The 15,613-nt window shown below is 37.9% G+C and overlaps 1 protein-coding gene across 6 annotated transcripts in view; it reads right to left on the bottom strand.

The window, feature by feature from the left end:
• TBC1D5 (TBC1 domain family member 5) overlaps positions 1 to 15,613 on the bottom strand; it is a 583,027-nt gene that overhangs the window by 65,029 nt on the left and 502,385 nt on the right. For 4 of the 6 annotated variants that reach the window (XM_047875577.1, XM_047875576.1, XM_047875579.1 and 1 more), the window contains 2 exons: positions 5,904 to 6,178; positions 1,733 to 1,798 (listed from right to left, as the gene is read on the bottom strand). In XM_047875577.1, coding sequence (XP_047731533.1) covers positions 1,733 to 1,798; positions 5,904 to 6,178 — 341 coding nt within the window. The remainder of the gene's footprint in view (positions 1 to 1,732; positions 1,799 to 5,903; positions 6,179 to 15,613) is intronic. The other 2 variants (XM_047875580.1, XM_047875581.1) reach the window with 1 other exon arrangement.

Raw genomic sequence — 15,613 nt, 5'->3', positions numbered from 1 at the left:
GAAGCAGAAATCAGAGTAAGTCAGACAGCCTTCACCTTTCTCTTTCCGTAGGTATAAATTGAGATTCCACAGCCAAGGATCTACTCTGCAGTAAACTAACTTAAAAAGTGACCAAACTAAATTTGGGATACCAAAACACTTGTTAAAAAGTTGCCAGGGGTGCCTGGGTGGCTCAGTCGGTTAAGCGCCCAACTTTGGATCAGGTTATGGTCTCACAGCTTGTGAGTTTGAGCCCCACGTCATGCTCTGTGCCTCCATCTCTGTGTGTCTCTCTCTCTCTCTCTCTCTCTCTCTCCCTCTCCCCTGCTCACACACTCTCTCTCTCTTTCTCTCTCTCTCTCAAAAATAAATAGACATTAAAAAAATTTTTTTTAAAACGTTGCCTGGGGGAGGTCAGATTTTAATTTTAGGAAATCAATTGAAGTCCTGTGAATTCTCACCATATCAGATGATCACAGTAATCTTCATTTAAGTACAGTAAATGACAAAGCTTAAGAGAAATCATCTGGAGATTATCTGCACCCCTTTTTTGTCCTTGCTACTGCACCCCTTTCTAATATGGATCACTTAGACACTAAGAAAGATAAACAGCAGCTCTTCATGGAATCACCAAGTTGAAAAAGCCCTTAAAGGTCAGGGTTTAATTACCTGAATACAGCCAGAAACTGTACCTGTGAAACGGAACTATATAGAAGTAAGATCTCATCCTTCTTTTGCCACAACAGTTTTCAAAGAAGCCAATACACCACTCACTCTCCTAATCACAATCTATTGTTTTTTGTAAATTTATAAAAAAGCACAGATATTATGAAGACATATCATTATTAGAACAGCATTTTGATACTAGGAACATGACTATATTATGTGGATATTTTAAATTTAGGAAGATGTGATTATGAATTTTAATTTATACTGCTACCTCTTCAATCTGAATTTGAATGGAAGATTCTTAAGATTAGCTTAGGCTTCCACTTAATACAGAAATCCTCTCTACAGCACATTTTATGTAAAAGATTATATAATAAAAGATTAATGCAGCAACTTTAATATTTATACATTTTAAAATTCCATAGGAGGTGCTAAATGTGAATTGCTATTATTTCTGTATTCCTGGAATACAGATTTTGAATAAGCGGTTATGGTATTTAAATGTGATCTTTTTATTTTAAATCATTGCCAATTACATACGGAGATTTCTTGCACTGTTAATATGATTCATAATACAAAGCCTGTACTTAAAAACTTATTTCAAAATCAAGTTGTAATTCTTTTAGGTAAAGTATAGTAAATATTTCTGGCTAGTACATATGATAATATGCATAAAAACAGCATTTAAGTCATGTAATCTGAGAGCTGATTTGTCAAATACTGCCATAGAGCACCTATGAAATAAAAAAAAACAAACTAACAAACAAAAAAAACCTCAGTGTGAGCTTCCAAATAAAGTGTAGTGTTAAAATAACCACAAAATATAGAGTGACCATATTTGGCAAGAAAAGAGGCTGGTGTAAACTTCATAAAAACCACATCATAGCCAGATCTGGCATCACCAAGGTATGACATGAGAGGGGACTCTTGTTCTAAACAACAGTGCCACTCAGCGGCTGAACAATGGTAGTGAACTGATCAACAGTATGAATGGAGGGTGGGCAAAAAGAAAAATGGAATTTTGGAGAAGGCAATGATAATACTGCAGGCAAAAAGATATACTACGTTGCCATGGTAACTGTACCTTGGAGGTCAGTTAGAGTCTGGACAGGAACAGAAACCTGAGCATCACTTCCTGTAACTACATCGCCTGGATTTCATAAGAAAAAATAATTAGATTTCATAAAAAGGAAAAAAAATCAAGTTTACTTTTTTTCATACTTAATGTAATACTTTTATCAACCTAATTACTAAAGGTACAGTAAAACAAAATACAATCCTAGAAAAATTAATATAAAATATTTTTTAAAGGAATTAATTTTTAAAAAGTATTTCCTAACACGTTTCTGTGAATATTTTTCTTCAAGAAAAAAACAAGTTTCTATTAGTCTAAAACATAAGAAACTTGAGAAATCAAATGATTTTTCTGAGCAGGTTTAATTATGCTACAAATAGTAATGTGGTTTCATATTTTCTTTCTTAAAAAAAATTCTTTATCCAAAAGTAAATATGCATTTATTACAAAGCAGGCATTTTTTGAAACGCATTTCCTCCTACAACAGAGAGAAATTATTTTTAACTAAACTTGACACCAGTTTCTACAGTGATAAGATAAATACCTAAACAAGTTCTAATTTCATAGTTAAGCATTGAAAAGATTTCATAAGCTACCACATGTACTTATAAATGTCAACATGTAAAAATAAATCTGTGAACTGCACACCCTTTAAACTTGATATACTTATGATAGGCGAGATTTCATTCACAAATTGGACCTATGGTAAATGCTTAAAATAAAGAAGCGTTCAACTTCAAAAAATAGACAAAGGAAATGGGGAAAGAGGGAGTGCATTCTAAAAGTACAGGAGAGAAAGGAAAAGGAGAACAGGAAATTCTGTGAAGAACTTGAGGTACACTCCCACTTAGAAGGAAGGCTTTTCGGTTCTCTGATTTCTTCCTTCCTGGCCAAGTTCAACATTAGGCACAGTCACTGTCAACAGAATTAATCCTCTGGCTGTATCAGCATCTGAAGGTCTAAGTTACTGTGAAATTCATAAACTAAAATCCAAGTCTTCTACAAAGACACTGTAGTTTCCAGGTTTGATAATGCAGGATTAATAGACTTGCTTGCCCTGTACCTTTCATATAATAGCAAATCAATTTTGGAATTATACAACATACCCTCAAGTGTTTTGACTACTTGCTACAATTATAATTGACAGCACAGCCAGCTTATCTGCAAATTACTGGATTGTAATCCTATCATCCCATCCATTAATAGTACATGCATTTATATATGTGTATCTATATCTCCTGTAACTGAAATAAAATCTATAAATGGGTACACACTCCAAACCAGCTTTCAACAGAACTTATCAGGTCCTGAATTTTCATAATACAGTTACCTCTGTTCACTGATAAATGGCATGCCTATCTTCTGTTTATTTGAAGGGGATTTTCAATTCTGTGCCTGTTACCCACTTTTCTCTGCTGCTTCTGGATTACCTATTAGTGTGTAATTTAGAGACTGAAAACTCATTTTAGTATCAAATATCACCAGAAAGTAGCAGAGGAATATCTGCGCGCCCTCTTCTTTCTTTCACGACCCGACTCCCAACACATACACAAACTACACTTTGCGTTCCCAGCAACACATACATGAATTTTGGGTTTTCCATACAACTCTCATCCTACGGAAGCATAAACATTCGAGAGTTAAGTAACCTACGAAAACCACAAGCATTTTCATCTTTACTAACAGCCATTATTCAAAGCAACTTTCAAATTTTCCGGCAGAGGACACTACAAAGGCTATTACATTCTCTCTCCTCAAAGGCCCTAAGTAGATGACTCTATTCTGCGATAGTAAGAAGCCGTATTCCAACGCAAGCCTCCCAACAGGCTACGTACTGTGCTCACCAATCTCTGGGACCAGGTGACACAGCTGCAGATCTGTCACTGTCACAGCACAGCGGGATACTTGTGGGAAACACCAGCATAAAGAACGAATGCTGGAGACGTATTTTTTCCTTGTAGCGTTACCCAGTGTATCTTTACAGATGTTTGGAGCTGGGAGGCTCCCCAGGGAGCAGTCCACACCTCTTATTTCAGGGCGAGGAGACATGGTCAGAAGGCTTCAGGACTGTGCTTACGGTTCATTTCATGGGCAAGTCAGTGAGAGAGAGCAGCAACCTAGCTGGTTTCTACTTGTATCAACTGTTCTCTTCGCCTTTTACTCCATTTCATTCAGATCCTTATGCAGGGAGGGACATTTGCAGGAATGTTTATCTTTAAGAGGAAGGTAGACAAGCTTTTCGTGATTGACACGAGGAGAATGAACCAGAAAGAAAAAGAAGAGCTGCCACACAAGGAGACGTTCTTTCAGCACGGGGACCAGTTACAAAATGCCCTAGTGATACTCATGTTCCAAGTACTTTGCTTAAGTGCTCTGTTGTCTCCTTCTAACTGGGGACTTCGTTTTCATCAGTCGTTCCATCCTCGTGCGCCTCCTTCTCACTTACTGTGATATTAATACTTGACATTTCCTTAGAGATACAACTTTATATTTCTATAGTCATTTGGCTTGGTTCCTCTGAAGATTTAAGCTACAGCATTAAGAGATTCTCTGACTCATTTGCCTGCCATCAGTTAGAATTACTACTGACTATGGCTTGTTATCAAAGCAATACTGAAATCATATTTGGTTAGAACAATAAAACAGTACAATTAAGAAATATTGAAAATAACATTCATTTCCATTCTGGAAGTGGGCATGTCTCCTGGCATTAAAATACATTTACAATGTGTTAATGATTTGAAGTCTTCTTTTCTTTCAATCATGTGTGACAACTCTACATTGAAAAGAATGTAGTTTTACACGAGACATTCCTGTGTAAGGCAAACTCAATATTCTAACAGAAACTTATATACTAACTATACGAAGTCTAATACTTCATATAGGCAATGGTAGATAATACCCTGTAACTGACAGAAGAATAAACATGCACACACTCGTTAGTGAATTCAATACTCATTATTTTTGTGCCATTGGGGAATAAAGTCCACTTAAGTCTGCCAGCTTAAATGCCAAGAATTTAAAAATTTTAACCATTTTAGATGCAATCTTCTTAAACAGAGTGTATGGGAACATGGTTTAAGGTCTTCTAACTGATTCAATATTACTGTGGTTGCTGTCAACACCGGTCATCGAACACGGCTAGAACAAGGGTCCCTTTAAGATGTGAATGAGGCATGGGTCAGGCTATTTGTGCCCTGACAACTGAATGGCCACAGGCTCTGTGCTTTGTGAGGTCTTAGGATTGAATTCTGTAGATTTTCTGCCATCATGTTCCTATTTCTTGCTTCTATAGTATAGATAGCAGAGTCCCACCACTAAAAATAAATGCAGCTGTTTCTAATCTGCTGTGAACAGGGGCACTTAATATATAGGTCTCTGAAAAGAGTGGAAAATAAGAGCATAAAGGTTCTGAGTAGGAACCTGAAGGGCTCTCCTACGAGTTAAATACATGCGGGAGACGAAGCACCAGAAAAGCCCGGAAACAGACCACATGCTTACTTGAGGCTGGGTGGCAAGAGCGCCCCTCCCTCGTAGCAGCACCAGCAGCGGCCCCGCTCGTCAAATGAGAGCTTTGGATGAGGTGGTCTCCCAGGTCTCCTCTGCTCTAGCATTCTAAGGCTCTAAATTGTAGGGCCTGGACTCACAGACTGACTTTGGCTGCTAGAGATTCTGTTTAGCCTTCCCCATAAGGGTACAGTTCATATTGCTCATGGGTAAAGCAGCTGGATGAGCGACCGCAAGCCTAGGGGCAGCACGCTTTCTTCAAACCGGCTGCGCGGATGGATGCTATGACCAGTGAAGCCCATGCTCTTGGAACGTCCCATTTCAGACTATACATCATTACACGTTAGCAGAGATCACATCAACTGCTTTCAAGTTCTCTGTTGTGATAGCCTGTGTCATACTCTACGGGCATCCAGAGGACTCGAATGCACGTATCCTAGGATATAGATGCTAAAGAAGTACCTTAACAAATTACTTCATAAAATGGTCTTATTAAAAATGACACAGGATCTGATATTCCAACTGAAAAAAAAAACCGAATCTAACAGATTTTTAAAAATTAGGTTTTGCATTAATTTCTATCTCTAGGAGGTTGGTTCCTCACAGGCAGGTGAGGAAATCCCAGGCTACACTGTGAGCGCTTTCGTTCGATTTATTACGATTGTTTCCTTACCTTTGTTCAATTGCACTGGCATGCTTTCCGATTTCATCAGTCTCTGCTGCTGCTGCTGCTGCTGCTGCTGCTGCTGCTGCTGCAGGGGATGCCTGGGGACCTCTGCCAGAGTCCTGGTGGGAGGCACAGCAGTGGAGGAGCCTCCACTACTGCCCGCTGGTACAGGGCCACCCGCACTGCCTGGGGCCATTGCTGGAGAAATCAACTTTCTTCCAAAATTTATCAGGCTATTAGAGACCTTATTTATATTCAGGGGAGCACCTTTGACGTTGGCCCTGTAGAAAAAAAATTAGGTGGAGAAACATTACTTAAATTAGAGGACAACTCTATGTCACATATTCCAATTGGTATAAAAACACATCTTACCTGCTTGAAAAAGGCCATTTACTGGAACAGCTACACAAAGCGAAAAGTGAAAACATAAAAGTGATCACAAAGTAATACAACGATGAGGTTCTTTGAGAGGTGGCTTATGGAAAATAGTCTTTTTACTGTTCATTCATTCATTCATTCATTCATTCAACAAATGGGGCCTATTTTGTGCTAACACTGTGCTCGGTTCTGGGGATGCAGTTGTCCACAGCAGACGTAGTTCCCCTCCTGAGTTTTCAGTGTAGTAGGGAAGAAATATATTAAATAATCGCGTAAAAAAAGCATGGTTAAAGCCTGTGATAAGGACTCTAAAGGAGACATCCAGGGCTCAGCAAGCCTTGGATAGAAGGCGGCACCTGTGAAATGAAGCCGACAGCAGATTTCCCACAAGCCCTGGCATGTGGGTATTAGGCCACATTTAATCTGATTTTGAAAAATAAACGTGTCTGAGAGTCACAAAGTAAATTCAATAAAAGCTGTACAGAATCGCCCAGTTCCTGAGAATTGCAAGTTGCCCTCACCACCCCGACCATCCCGGCTCTCCACATCCTCCTTCCCCACTGCCCTGCTTCACTTTTCCTGATGGCACTACATATCCTATTTGATGGGTTATTATTTGTCCATCTCCTCCAATCCCCATTCGAACGCAAGCTTCACGAAGATAAGGGGTTCTGGTCTGTCTGCTATGCTGCTGTTGCCTAGCGTATAACAGGTGCTTTATAAATATTTGTTAAAAGGGAGCTGCATGTCCAGGTAGTCGAAGTCTTTCCACCTCTACAGTGAAGAGTCCTGGCTCCTAGCGATGGCCAGCCTCTCTCACTGTGCTCTGGATTCCATCCTCTCACCTTCTGAGATCGTTGCCCTGGCACCTTCCTCTCCTGAATCATTTTCTCCTTTTCTGTAGTGGCATTCCCATTAGCATACAACCATGGTGTGTGTGTGTGTGTGTGTGTGTGTGCGCGCGCGTGCGTGTGCATGCTCACACAAGCGCCCTTGCTAACTTATCCTGTGAACCCTCATCTCATCCTAGTTACCATCCCACTTCTCCTCCTTCCTCATGACATATTTTTTCAAAAAGCTGTCTTATGTGCTACTTCTGCTTCTTCGGTCCTAGGCCCACTCAGGTCTGGTTGTGGCCTCCTTGCCAATGTGCAAAAACTCCTCCTCCTAGTCATGGGTGACCTCCACAGTGCAGAGCTGAAGGCTCACTCTTATTTTATTCTACCCTTGTCAATGGTTAACCCCCTTACCCGCCGCTCCTCTCACACACTTCCTCGCTCGGCTGCCATGGTTTGCCAGCACCTGTGTGACAGCCATCTGGCAAACAGAAGACACCAAGTAAACATTTGTCAACTGAATGACTACCTCCCAGATGATTTGTAATCTTGAAGTATCTCAGGGGTATTATCTTGAAGACCAGTTATGATTATAAATTATTTTAGTTGCAGGAGGTAGTCCCACTCCACAACAATACCAAAGTTTGTATTTTTATTGCCCAAATCATTAATAGAAGCTTATTTTCTCACATTTTGCTTCTTTTTTCCATAAAAGTAGGAGATCGAAAATCAAGTTTGAGGGATACATTTACTTGATTTAACTTGAATTTTACTATCATTTCCTTCTCTCAGATCTACCTGACAGCTCTTACATAATAATTCTTCTACATTTTATAGAACAGCTGTATCCTTGGCGTTGCTAGATACAGCTCTAAGATAGAACTGATCCATAGTCCTATAATAAAAGAGAACACTATGCTTCTTCCTTTCATCAAGTTTTTCTTTAATGGTACTCACTAATATTATGGGCTACATATCGGAGACTTACATTACTTTGGAGCTAGGACAAATCAAATTTAAAACCTGGAATTCGGCTTTATAAGAGAAAGAGTTGCTCATTTACAACTCCACGAAATGTGAAAAAAATTTTCAAATGATTCTTTTTGTATCAAGTTTTATCTTTAAAGAACTGAGTTATTTCATGCCCTTCCAAAAATTGTTGAAAATAACGTTTCCTAATGGAGATAAGGATATATCGTGATTATACACCACTTACTTCCAGTTTCCCGCTGCTTCCTAATGAAGTACGGCATTCTCAATTTACAGACACTACAGCTTAGCAACAGAGAAGGCACTCAATACATGTTTATTGAAAAATAAATGAAGGAAATGAAAAGAACTCGTAAGTTGTGGATTAGGAAGGCATTCACCTCTGGCACTGTATTTCACTCAGCAGCCTGCATGCAATCCCATGTCTTGTTGCATTTTAGTTTTGCTTGTTTGAAGGCAAGATTCATAATTCACAGATATGAAGAAGTTAAAATGTCGTTACCCTTTTTTATGAACAAAAATGTACTAGTCAAATTCCCATACTGCCAGCTGTAAAATTTATATGTTGATAAAAGTACTAAGAAACTGCTAGAGCATTATCAAGAGAATATGGTTAATGCATCTTCATTACTACTAATAAGCACAAAAAACATAGATCAAGCTCATGCCGAGCAATTTTTCATCTGAATACCTCTTAAAAGGGGATGAACACCGTTTTCCTTTTTTGGGTATTTTTTGTTTTTAACCAACTTCCCCCCTCATTCACTACCCACTGCTTCCAGAAGAATATTTTCTTCTCAAAACAACTATTGAAGGTGACTCTTCAATTATTACAGATACAAACAACTGTAAAACATGTACTTCTAGGACAAACATGCTGTCCATAGTGTGTTTGTTTTTCAGGATGATAATTTTTTGGCCAAAGGTAGCTAAACACGGATCTTAAATATCTGTAGCAGCATTCTTTACTGGCTGTGATGTACGTTATTAAGTCATGTGTGCTGAGTCAATGAAAATTAATGCGTTTGTCAGAGATCTGATGGACCCTGAGTACTGGGTTGGATTAACAATGGAGTGTAACGTGTAAACACTGTTGAAATAAATAGTAAGAGGACTCTGGAGTTAACAGGACATTATATAAATCTAATGAGTAACTAATTTTGTGTAATCAAAGTCTTTCATTATTATTATTTACTACATACTCTTATTAAGTAATAAAAATAGTACAATATAGGAGGGATTGTCTTCAAATTGTTGCCAAGACCCTACTTTTTGCACAGCCTCATTTAGCAGGTTAAATCAGTAGCGATGGGACACTTACCTGAAGATTCAAGAGTCATCAAAACAACTGCATCAGAACCCAACCTGGCTTCACTGTTGGGCCTCTTTGGTTCACTTTCTAAAACTGGGTGACTCTTGCTGCCTCTTGCCACCCACCTGATCTCTTACCGCCTGACTTTCTAACCCATACTCTCCTGAAAGAGCTTCTAGTGTTTCCAATGTCTTTTTAACTGCCAGAGGCATGAGCTGTTTTCATTCAACTTCTAAAACTTTTCTAAAGCTTAAAAAAACCAACCAACCAAACAAACCAAAAACCCAGAACATTATCACGTGATCACGTTTGTAAAAACTCTCCACAGCCACGGAGATTTTCCTCTCCTGTTATCCAAGCTTTGACACCACCTCAGGCTTTCTTCCTTTCTATCTATGGATTTGTTTTTCAGGTCTGATATTAAGTATCTAATATTTGTTTACTTAACTCCTTTTTCAATAAAATTTTGTTACATGCTTGTTTATATTTTTGTCAAAGGAAGAGTTTTCCATTTACTTGTAATTATCTTTCTCAATATGCTAGTTTATATTTTTCTTATTATTTCCTTTCTGTGTTCCCAAAGGTTGACTGCTTGGTTTGTTCATCCATTCATCCATTCATTCACTTGTTCAGTTCCCTCTCTTTCCCAATAAAAGCATTTAAAGATATACATTTGCATCTGATTATAGCAACAGCATCACAGTTTTTCCCACACGTTTTCTAAGTAGTCCATTGGCTCAATTGTTATTTAGGTACATTTTAAAGTTTCAGATGGCTGGGTTTGTTTGTGTTTAAATATAATACCCAATTTGTTGTACTGAATAGAAAAAGAGGTATCAGAAGACTGAAAGTGGGGGAACTGTTCTAATTTTTCAGAAGGATTGTAGAGACCATGAACCAGAAAATGGACTGGCTTATTAAAATTTTTTTTCCTAATTACTTGAAAATGGTTGTAGTCTATCACAAGTAGCCAGTATGGGTCACTAAAAACAAGTCATTCTAAGGCAACTTTATTTCTTATCTGAGGTGTTAAAGTCTGTAAGATTTACCAAGGTATGTCAGTGCTGTGGATAGAATGAAAGATAATGCATCCTCAGTTATAGTTGGAGAACTGTACCTCAAGTTTATTGTTGAATGTTCTAGCACCCACCACAGACTTCTGGTGATGACATGTGTCTCAGACTTGGTTCACAGACCTGCTCACCAGTCCTTTTTATAAGCTCATAATCTTCCTTCCATCAATGAGCTGCATAACTGGGGAGAGTTATATAGCCTGCTCTCCGGACTGAAGTTTCCTTATCTTTAAGACAAGGGGGCTGGATTATTGATATTTTGGGTTCCTTTTAGATAGAAAATTCTATAATTTTGTGACTGGAAAGAGAACAAATGCTTACTGAATTTGAGACTAAAGGCCTGCAGAGACACCTAATCTATTAGACAAAGCAATCAAAATATAAAATACTCTCAACAGGCTAGCATGAGAAATGAATTAAACAGATAAAATTTAACAAAGATAAATAGAATCTTAAGCACTTAGGTTAAACCTTTCTATAACTGCACATTACACACAGAATAGAGAGGTATGGGCTAACATGAGTTCACATTAAAACAACAACAACAACAACAACAACAACAACAACACCCAAACATTAGTGTTTTAGTTTGGTCTGCTAGGCTAATCTGAGCCCACAGGGACACTGCTGAAGAAAAGTAAGATTTTTAGCCTGTGTTAATACTAAATGAGTGAACTTTTGGTTTCCAGTCTGGCATGTAAGAAGCTTGGAAGTTTCCACTTTGTCCTAACAACAAGAAAGAGTTGAATAAATTGAAAAAAAAATCAACAAATTTTTCTTAGATCCATAGCGTAAACTGCTGTCCCCAAATCAGACAGACTAACAGGTTACTACAGAGAATCACAACTTCCTGGAGCAGAGACCCATAGGAAGCAGCACTGGAGTAGGGAGATATGAAGTACAATTGACAAATCTTACTAGGGGCTCAATGGGGACCAATCTGACAGATAAACTCCGAGGGGGACCCAATCATGAGGGGGTAGCCCACACTCCTGAGTTTTATCTCCTGGAGTTCTACCGATGGGAGAAAAATTGTGCATGCAACAGGTGGAATGGAAGGGAACCATTTTGAAATACATCTGAACATTCTGTTTTTCTTAACAAAGTCTGCCCTTAGGAGAAATCATACAACCCAAATCTAACCTGCTGAGGTTTTATCAGAGCTTAACTGACCTGGAGGAAGGGAAATACCCAACCCCACACCCCTCTAGTCACCCTGTCCCACCCACGTTGGGGAGGCGGATGAGAGGCATGTGTGTTCACAGTCTGAAGGCACAGGCTCACAAAAAGACTGACACCTCATCACAGGACTATAGAATGGTTCTTCTCCTCCCACACCTTATCACCACATTACTATAAGTCCATTTAAGCAGTTCCTTTTACCCACTCCATATATCCAACTATCACAAAAAATTTATATAAGACTTACTGAAAAAAAGTAGAAAGACACAGTTTGAAAAGACAGAGCAAGCATCAGAATCAGATTCAGATGTAGCCTGCTCTATCTATTGGAATTACCAGACTGGGAATTTAAAATAACTATGATTAAAACGCTAAGGAGTCTAATGGATAAGGTGGACAGCATGCAAGAACAGGTGGGAAATGTCAGCAGAGAAAAGAAAATTCTAAGAAAGAAAAAAAGAATGAAGATAAAAAAAAAACTGTAACAAATGAACAGTGTCTTTCATAGGCTTATTAGTAGGCTACACACAGGCAAGGAAAGAGACTATACACACTCTTGAGGTTGAGGAGGTTTTAAAAGAAATTCTCCAAACTGAAAAACAAACACAAAAATGACATAAAGAAAATCACAGAAGAGAATATCCAAGAATATCCAACTGTGGGACAACTATAAAAGGTATAACATATGCATAATGAGAATACCAGAGGAGAAGAGAGAAAGAAAGGAACAGAAGCAATATCTGAAACAATAGCAACTGAGAATTTCCCCAAATTCATGTCAGACACTAAACCACAGTTCTTGAAGGAAGCTTCAAGAACACCTGGGAGGGTGAATGCCAAAAGAACTACACCTAGGCATGTCATTTTTAAACTATATAAAATCACAGATAAATAAATCCTGAAAGAAACCAGAAGAACAAAACACCTTACCTATGCAAGAGCAAAGATAACCAACTTGTTGGAAACCATGCATGCAAGAAGAGAATGGAGTGAATATTTAAAATACTGAGAGAAAAAGCCCCGCCAACCTAGAATTCTGTACCCTGTGAAATTATCCTTCAAAAGTAAATATGGTATCTCTATGTAGTAAATATATATTATCTTTAATAGTAATATAAATATGTGACTAAAAATACTAGGTGAGTGCCTACATGGCAGAAGCTAACTGCACAACTATGGCAGACAGCTTTCGCTGAGGCATTAATGTCTGGCAGAACTGAATTGTGTCTTTATAAAATGGAGTAGAACAGTGGGGAGGTATGAAAATTATGCTGTGAGAGGAATGGCTTAAAAAGCTGGGGGGGCGAGTCTTATAATATCATGGGAGCTGTCATGGGGGAAAGCAGTCCTTTTGGCATCATGGCTTTAGAAAACGAAATGTGTTACGAAAGTTACAGAAAACAGTTCAAAAGCTATAACACAAGAAATCCTTCCTAATGTTTTAACAGGCTCTATTTAAAATAATAAGTGTTCCAATTCTGGAACTGTGTAAGAGATTGGAAAACCACCTTCAGACACTGTGGCTTTCTAGTCTTGGCCTGGGTGAGACATAGGCTTAAATGAAAGGCCCTTTCCAGCTCTAGGGATTTATAATCTGCAGTGTCAAATGGCTTCCACCACCATATTCATCACATTGTTGAAAGGGCAGGACCAAATGAGAGGCCTGTACACTAGTCTAGGCCCTTGAGGAATGCTGACCAAACCCCATCTCCAAGCTTACGGGCCTGTTTGCCCTGCCTCCTTATCTCTACCTTCTGTTTCTATTCTGTTCTTTTTGCCCCTTGCCCCTCCTTCTTCCTCCACGTTCACTGTCCTTTCAAGATGCTATTCTTCCCCCTGCTCTTTCATTTGTTTCATAGTCTCCTTTTCTATCATTTTCTCACCTCACTGTACCTTTTTTTCCACCATAAAAACATAGAACTTATTTTAAAATTATTTTCTTAAGTGCAAAGCGTAGTTGGAAAAAGTAAATATGAATATGTGACTTTCGTTTTTAGATAGAAACAATATTCTCTTTCCATCTGTGCTAGCTTTCTAGAAATCTACATTAATGACCTACCCTCAATGGATTACGGTTCATATTTATTTCTTTCATGCTTATAGACATAAATATTTTATTTGGAAATTCAAAACAGCTGTCAGGGTTGCAACATAGTACTTTTCAAGATGATTCTAACACCTGAGCTAATTTATGGTGTACTTTTGTTTACAAATTCTGTGAGTTGAAGACTTCAAATTCTATAAAATGAATTGGTTTCTACCTTTCTTAATTCTTTATCTTTAAAGTTGAGAGTAGCAAATTTGCTTCAATGAAAGACATCTATATGTAATTCTAAATTTGTTTGCCATATTGTGAGGTTTCTATTGTCTTAGAAAACAAACTATCTCCACATCTCAAAGAACTCTAGATTTGGTAGGTCTTTATTAAAACAAGATGATAAAAGTTAGTTTGCTATTACTTATTCCTTAGGAGTCTGACTTTTGAATGAAATGTACTCCTCTCCTCTATAAGGCTATGATTATTTTGCACGTGGAGGATACATTTTTGTTACTGTGTCATGAAGCAAAAGGAGTAGTGCTTTTAGGGATAAAAAGGCTGGCCTAATGCATGGTTGGATATAAGCTAGCCTATAGGGGGCTTACCTAATTAGGTCTGAACACCATTCATAACATTTGTCAAACTAACATAAGAATAATAAATATGTATTGATTGCTGTGTATACAATCATTAGATCAACCCTCTAAGACTTATCTATAGAAATAAAAATTGAGGTTTCTATATCATACCGTTAGTCACACTGTTGCTTCATGCTTACATGACAGAGCTCTAAAAAACAAAACAAAACAAAACAAACAAACAAAAAACACCTTGAGGGATAGCAAGCCTGGGTGAGCTTCCCTAGCGGCAGCACTTATCACATGTTGTCATATATTGCTACTGGGAGACTTAAGCACTCCACTGGGACTGGACAGTTGGAAACTTGTACCTAGTTTCTCCTACTAGACTACAAACTTTTTCCTTTCCTGATTTCAGTCTGTATCCTTTTGTCATAACACACAGTACCCATGAGTGGAACAGCTGTGCAGAGTGCGGTGAGTCCTAGTGAGTCACTAAGCTGAGGAGGGTCTGGGGACCATCAAAAATGGAGACTAAAGGGAGGCAAAGATTTCTTAGGTAGGAAACAAAATGCACTAGCCATAAAAGAAGAAACTGAAAGAAGAAACTTCACTGAAATAAAATTTTTCTGATCATCTAAAGACATCACTAAGAAAATGAATAGACAAGCCATACACTAGGGAGTAATATTTCTAGTACACATATCTGACAAAGAATCCTATCCAGAATATATAAGGAATTCCTAAAATTAAAAAAAAATCCAAATAACCCATTGAAAACAGGTAAAAAAAAACTTGAAATAACACTTTATAAAAGAAGACCTATATATCAGTGATATGTTATGAAATGATGCTCAACATCATTAATCATCAGAAAAACGCAAATTAAGCCATAAGAGATACCATTTTCATATCAACTGGAATAAATAAAATAAAGACTGACAATAGCAAATGTTGGCAAGGATGCACAATTACTAATGTTATACAATGATGCAAGCAATTGGAAACCCCATATATTCCTAATGGGAGTAGAAAAAAGATACAGTTACTTTCAAAACAGGTTGTTTTGAAACAGGTAGTTTCTTATGAAGTTAAACATTCATCTATCATATAGAGCAATTTGTGTTTACCTAAGAGAAAGAAAACCATACATCTATAAACAACACTAACAACAAACAAGAGCATCAAAACACTTGTAGAGAAAAGTTCATAGCAGCCTTATTCATAATACTCCAAATCTTGAAATAACTCAGTTAATGAGAGAATAAACAACTTGCTGTCTGTTCATATGATGGAATACGACTCAACAATCCAAAGGAAGGAACATGG

The sequence above is a fragment of the Prionailurus viverrinus genome, chromosome C2 (genome assembly GCF_022837055.1).
Source record: "Prionailurus viverrinus isolate Anna chromosome C2, UM_Priviv_1.0, whole genome shotgun sequence".
NCBI lineage: Eukaryota > Metazoa > Chordata > Mammalia > Carnivora > Felidae > Prionailurus > Prionailurus viverrinus.
Note: the sequence above shows the minus strand (reverse complement) of the source record. Positions and strands in the feature narration are given on the sequence as shown.